Source organism: Erithacus rubecula (genome assembly GCF_903797595.1).
Source record: "Erithacus rubecula genome assembly, chromosome: 25".
In the NCBI taxonomy this organism is placed as follows: Eukaryota; Metazoa; Chordata; class Aves; order Passeriformes; family Muscicapidae; genus Erithacus; species Erithacus rubecula.
Window position 1 is genome coordinate 5,414,720 of NC_136677.1, and position 6,345 is coordinate 5,421,064.

Below are 6,345 nucleotides of genomic sequence, written 5' to 3' on the forward strand. Positions count from 1 at the left end.
CTCCACCGCAGCATGACCCCGCCCCTTTCCCCGTGGCCCCGCCCCCGGGCCGTGCCCCGCCCACAGCGCTCCCTCCAATGGCGCGGGGGGGCGGGGCTTCCGGCGGAAGCGCGGGGCAGAGCGACGTGTGCGCCCCGCCGGGCCCGGCGCCGCCGCCATGCTCGACTTCTTCACCATCTTCAGCAAGGGCGGCCTCGTCCTCTGGTGCTTCCAGGGCGTGCGCGGGCCCGCCGCCACCGCCCCCGTCAACGCCCTCATCCGCTCCGTCCTTCTGCAGGTCGGGCGGGACCGGCTGCCGGGGGGCGGAGGGTCGGGTAGCGGCCACCTACCTGGCGAGGGGGGAGTGGGAGAGCCCACCTGGCGTGAGGGAGGGGGGCGGTGAGACTGCAGGCATGGCGGGGGAGGCGGGGATGGCACCGTGTGCCTGCGAAGGGGAATCAGGTGAGCACACGTAGCTGTTGGGGGAACGCGGACTGGGACCGCCTGCCTGGGGAATGGGATCAGCCCGCCCGGGGGGAGGTGGGTGGGAGGCCCTGCACGGGGAGGGGGGACATGAGTGGGATCCAGCTGGGGACAGGGAGGAGGGGGTGGCACACAGGTGGGACCAGCTGTTGGATGTCACACAGGCACGAGCAGCTCTGGGGTGCGGACAGGTGTGGGGTCCCCATTTGGGGGGTGGGGATGGGACTGTCACCTTGGGGAGGAGAGAGACTTGGGTGGGATCACCTGCCTGGGACGGGGCACAGGGGGCATGACCAGCTCGGGGTGGGGGGTGGGATCACCCAGCTGGGGAGGATGGATGGGACCAGCTGCCCAGGGTGTGGGGGGTCATCTGTAAGGGATGCTGGACCACTTCAGGAAAGGGGGGTGACAGGGATGAGGGGATGGTGGGTGCTGCTGGCACCCCCATTCTGACAGCTCCTCTCCCCCAGGAAAGAGGTGGCAACAACTCCTTCACCCATGAAGCCCTCACACTTAAGTACAAACTGGACAACCAGTTTGAGCTGGTGTTTGTGGTAAGTGACCCCCTCCCCCAGCACCCCTTGGGTGGCAAGAGGGTCCCTCCAGCCCCCCACGTGCCCCCAAACCCAAAGGAAGGGGATTGCCCCAGAAAAGAGGGGAAACAGTTCCTGCTGTGCTGAGATTTGAGCAAACAGCTGTTTGCACTGTGTAGGGCAGGACCTCAGCTCCCAGACTGGACTGGCTCCTGCATCTCTGGGATTTTGGGGGTGAGGGGCTGTGATGAGCTTTTCAGGGGGATGTTGAGTAGTGACCCCAGTCTGGCCAGGCTCCCCCCAGAGGGGGGACATGGGTGTCTGTCAGCTGAATGCTGCTGCAGCAGCAGCTTATTTTAATCATCTACAACAGGATTAAAACTAATCAAACCTCAAATAGAAACTGCAGCCTTGTAAAACTTTACTTTGACCACATGTATTGAAAAAAAGCCAGAAATGTGTCATTCCCTTTACTTTCCAAAGCATTTAATGTTCTCTTTCTCAGTCTCCTGCCACTTTATCTCCATAAATCTATACAACCTTACCTGCTGAGCTGCAGAAAAGCTAAAGGTTTTCTGCCCTTGCCCTATGTGTCCTTGTTGCCATGAGACAGCCTCTGTGTGTTACAGTCACCTGTTGAAGCAAAGCTCTGGGCTGTTTTCCACTTTTTGTAGGCATTTTAAAAGCCTGGGTAGGTGCAGCAGAAAGTGAAGGCTGAAGCTTGCCCACATTAAAGAACTCTGAATTCAACAGAGAGGTTTTTGCTTGCTTGCTGCTGTTGAATGTTGAAGTGCAGTGTGTGTTGGCCATGCTCCTTGGCAGGTGGGTTTCCAGAAGATCCTGACCCTAACCTACGTGGACAAGTTGATAGATGACGTCCATAAGGAGTTCCGAGACAAATACCGCAACGAGTTCCAGCAGAAGGGCGCCCTGGGCCTCCTAAATGGCACCTTTGATTTTAAAGATGACTTCATGCGCCTCCTCCGGTACAGAGCTTGGGTTTTTTTGTCTTAAATTGCTGTTTTGAGCAGAGATGGGAGCGGGGGAAGAGCTGAAATCCAGGCTAATGGGTCACCTCCCTGCAGGGATGCAGAGGAGAGCAGCAAAGTCCGAGCTCCCACGGTAATGAAGACGTTTGAGCAGTCTCTGAAATCCCAGAAGACTGTCAAGTGTATGATTGAAACCCGAGGGGAGAAACCAAAGGAGAAGGTCAAGAACAAGAAGAACAAAGGTTCCAAAAAGGATGGTGAGTTGATGAGGAAGATAAATGGGAGGGAAATAAATATTCCAGAGCAATGGGTTGCAGCCTGTGCTTTCCCAATCTGCTTGGAGCTGGACTGAGCTTGTGTTGGGGCTCTTCCTGTCAGGAACTGAAGCTGTGGCAGCACCCAGTAAAGCATCTGCAGGTGACAAGCAGCTCTCGGCAGCAGGGGACAAGGAGGAACTCACCAAGGATGAAATCCTGCAGAAGAACCGGGAGGAATTCTTCAGGAGACACATGAAAGCTGGAGAGAAGTCCAGGTGAGTGATGGTCAGTCTCCCTGTCCTTTGAACTAGGCCATGGTTGAATCTCTCCTCATTTTGGTGACTCCTGGAAGCCAGACCTCACTTTCCTGGGCCTTATTTCGCTGATTTTCCTTCTTGGTGAAATGACTGGGAGAAGACACCTGGGGGTTCTGGAGGGGTAATATAACTTTTCTTTGCTGAGAGGTCCAGAAACCCTGGGAGAGGTCCAGACCTGTCTTTAGTGAGCAGATGGCAGCAGTGCATTTATACCTGGCTTGAGTGGTGCTATACAGGATTAAAGTTCAGATAAATAAACTCTAGAGATCAGATCCATTTCTCCCCTTTTGGTTAATGCAGGCTTTTATTTTTCACACCTCCTAAGGAGGTGATGGCTGGTGCATGGCTGCACTGAACACAATGTGTTTCTGCTCTTTGTTCCATCAGATCTCCAAAGCCTGATGCACAGAAGGAGAAGGGGAAGAAGCCCCGGGTGTGGGATCTGGGGAACTCTAATGCCAAAGTACTCGATTACAGTAATTCCGCTACCAACGGCAGCGCCGAGGCTTGTCCTGTGGAGGAGTTTGACCCTGACATGGTGAGGAGAAGTCAGGCTCTATTTCCTCTTGTGTTTTCTGGGATCAGCTGGGCATTATGAAGCCAGCCCAGTCTCAATGCCTGGATGAGAAGGGATCATGAAGAAATGTGAAACAAGGACTGTGGCACTCAGCCCATAAAGCCGCTTCTTCCCCTTGCAGGCCCTGGGGGACAAAAATCGTGAACCTGGCCGCCTCTATGACCTGGAGTATGAGAGTGATGATGAGGCTGAAGAGGAGAAAGTTGTCCAGAACCCTTCGAAACCCAGGTAGAGGCTCCCACAGCCCTTGCTTGTCACATGGTTCTTGATTTCTGTCCCATAACTCCTGTTCCAGTCTAACCAGTAATGCAGGAAGCACAAACTGATGTGTTTGTCTGCTCTGGGCTAGCCCTTCTGCATCTGACCTTTGCAGATGGTCACTCTCAAACCTCAGTGAAACTCTTCTGCTTCTCCACAGTGTGAAGAAGGGTGGCCTGGGGGGCATGTTTGGCATGCTAAAGGGCCTGGTGGGTTCCAAGAGCTTGACCAGAGAGGACATGGACCCTGTGCTGGAAAAGATGAAAGATCACTTGATTGGTATGTGTGGATTTGTGATGTGAGGGATGAGTGGTGGTTCCCTGTGCTCTGTTGGGTGGGCCCCAGTGTCGGGATATTCTTGCCCACAGGAACTGTGGTGGGTTCCTGTCTCACCCTTTAGGAGCCCTTGAGAACACAGCAAAAGGGGGGTGGCAGTCAAGTCTGGTAGGGATCCTGTACACTGACTCCTTGATCCTGATGTGGGACATGAATAACCTTCTCAGCAGGACTGACTCCCTGCTCTGTCTTTCTTAAAGCTAAAAACGTGGCAGCTGAGATTGCAGTGCAGCTCTGTGAATCTGTGGCCAAGAAACTGGAAGGGAAGGTGATGGGAACGTTCACCAGTAAGTGTCCATGTGGCATGCTGAGTGTGCTCTGGAGCTCAGGAGTATTCCCCAGGCATGACATGTCCTCTCCCCATCCTTTTGGCAGCGGTAACCTCGACGGTGAAGCAGGCTCTGCAGGAGGCCCTGGTGCAGATCCTGCAGCCCCAGCGCCGTGTGGACGTGCTGCGCGATGTCATGGATGCCCAGCGCCATCGCCGGCCCTACGTCGTGACTTTCTGTGGTGTCAACGGTGTCGGGAAGTCCACCAACCTGGCCAAGGCAGGACAGCGTCCTGGATCAGCACTGGGGGGTGGGCTCAGGCTGTGTAGCTGCTAACAGGCTTTTCTGATCTCTTGCCACCTGCAGATCTCGTTCTGGCTCATCGAGAACGGCTTCAGCGTGCTCATCGCAGCCTGCGACACGTTCCGCGCGGGAGCGGTGGAGCAGCTGCGCACCCACACGCGGCGCCTCAACGCGCTGCACCCTCCGGAGAGCCACGGCGGGCGCACCATGGTGCAGCTCTACGAGAAGGGCTACGGCAAGGACGCGGCGGGCATCGCCATGGAGGCCATCTCCTACGGTAGGCACGGCACCGGGGCCGGGGGCTGTCCTGGGGCGGCGCCGTCCTTCACGCTGCCTCCTGTCCTCCCAGCTCGCAACCAGGGCTTTGACGTGGTGCTGGTGGACACGGCGGGACGCATGCAGGACAACGCGCCGCTCATGACCGCGCTGGCCAAACTCATCGCTGTCAACGCTCCCGACCTCGTCCTGTTTGTTGGGGAAGCGCTGGTGGGAAATGAGGCTGTGGATCAGCTGGTGAGTGAGGGTTTTGTCTGTAGGTTTTACCAAAGAATTGGATGGTGGCAGCGCCACAGGTGCATTTCTCGGATCTTTTTTCTCCCTCAGGTCAAGTTCAACAAGGCCCTGGCTGATCACTCCATGGCCCAGACACCACGGCTCATCGATGGGATTGTCCTCACCAAGTTCGACACCATCGATGACAAGGTAAGGAGGCTGCTGAGGTGACTGCACAGAGCTTCCTGATGGTGGCAGGAGGGGAGAGATGGGAATTGTCAAACACAGGGCACTCCTGCACTTTCTTCATGTATTTAAGCTATTGAATCCAAATTTAGAAGTCTGGTTTCCACACATGGGGGATGAATGAATGAATGACTGACTAGCTCCCTGCTGGAGCACTGGATTTCACAGTGCTGCTTGTCCCTGGCAGGTGGGTGCTGCCATCTCCATGACCTACATCACAAGCAAGCCCATTGTTTTCGTTGGTACCGGACAAACCTACTGTGATCTGCGAAGCCTTAACGCCAAGGCCGTGGTCGCAGCGCTCATGAAGGCCTAAACACCAAATTGCTGTATGATGTCCCAGAAGAACCTGCTTTACCCTGTCACCAACTAGTCTTTCCCGTGTAGTGCAGAACAGAATGGAGGAATAACAGCACAAGGAGTATTTTTTTTGGATAAAGCACCTTATATCCAGAAAAAGCCCTTCCCTGGGTTCCTCCATTCTGTGTCCAGTGACGCAGGCTCCCTTGCGGGGAGGCCGAATCCAGAGCTTTGTATTGTTCGTGCTGCACGGGGGGCTGGGTGGTGCCAGGATCTGCTGTGCTTTTTGGTGGGTTTGAAGGCTTTTTTTTTGAGCTGCTTGTGATTTTTAGACCAGCTTAAGGGAGGAGGCAGGAGGGACTTGGGCTTAGGGGCAGCATTAGATCTGGCTGTTAATGTCGCTGCTCGTGGCAGCTCCGCTGAAGCTGATAAACCAAAAAAAGGTGATGGTGTGTGCTGGGCTGGAGGGGACATGCTAAATTGCCTTAAAGTCCCCCATATCTGTCCTCACCCAGACTCTGGAGCAGGGTCCCCAGACACCACATATTTGGGCAGGAGCAGGAGAGCTGCAGCAGCCAGGTCTAGAGGAGGAAGGCAGCATGCCCTGCCTGGCTCCTGCCCGCTGGTCTTGGCATTATTTGCTAGTAAAAAGGAAACAAAAAACAAACTACATTAATACTGGAAGAGAATGGTGGCTGCTTGCTGCTTTCCTGCACCCTTTCTCCCCCCTCTGAGTGCCTCTTGATCCCGGTTGGAAGTGCTACACTGAATAATACAAACCTCTCTGACGATGTCTTGTAGCTCTGTATTGCAGATGTGCTATAGTGCAATAAATTGAATGCTGTCTGCTAAGAGACATAATTTATATAAAATAAACTTCATAATTTGTTGTCTGTGTATAAATAACTTGCCTCCAGCCAGGACCTGTTTCCTACTGGGTTTTGGGGAGATGAACTCCCACTAGTGTGAGGTGTGAAAGGGCCTTTAAATGATTCAGCAGCCAAAG

The 6,345-nt window shown here is 54.7% G+C and overlaps 1 protein-coding gene across 1 annotated transcript; it reads left to right on the forward strand.

Annotated features, from left to right (window-relative positions):
* The first annotated feature begins 104 nt into the window (after nucleotides 1–104).
* SRPRA (SRP receptor subunit alpha) lies at nucleotides 105–6,228 on the forward strand. The gene is made up of 14 exons (XM_079326686.1): nucleotides 105–277; nucleotides 933–1,016; nucleotides 1,818–1,981; nucleotides 2,081–2,241; nucleotides 2,363–2,516; nucleotides 2,946–3,096; nucleotides 3,257–3,363; nucleotides 3,554–3,672; nucleotides 3,930–4,016; nucleotides 4,105–4,277; nucleotides 4,365–4,578; nucleotides 4,651–4,814; nucleotides 4,905–5,003; nucleotides 5,227–6,228. Exons 1-14 carry the CDS (start codon nucleotides 158–160, stop codon nucleotides 5,353–5,355), a joined length of 1,926 nt encoding a protein of 641 aa, XP_079182812.1. The 5' UTR covers nucleotides 105–157; the 3' UTR covers nucleotides 5,356–6,228.
* The last annotated feature ends 117 nt before the right edge of the window (nucleotides 6,229–6,345 follow it).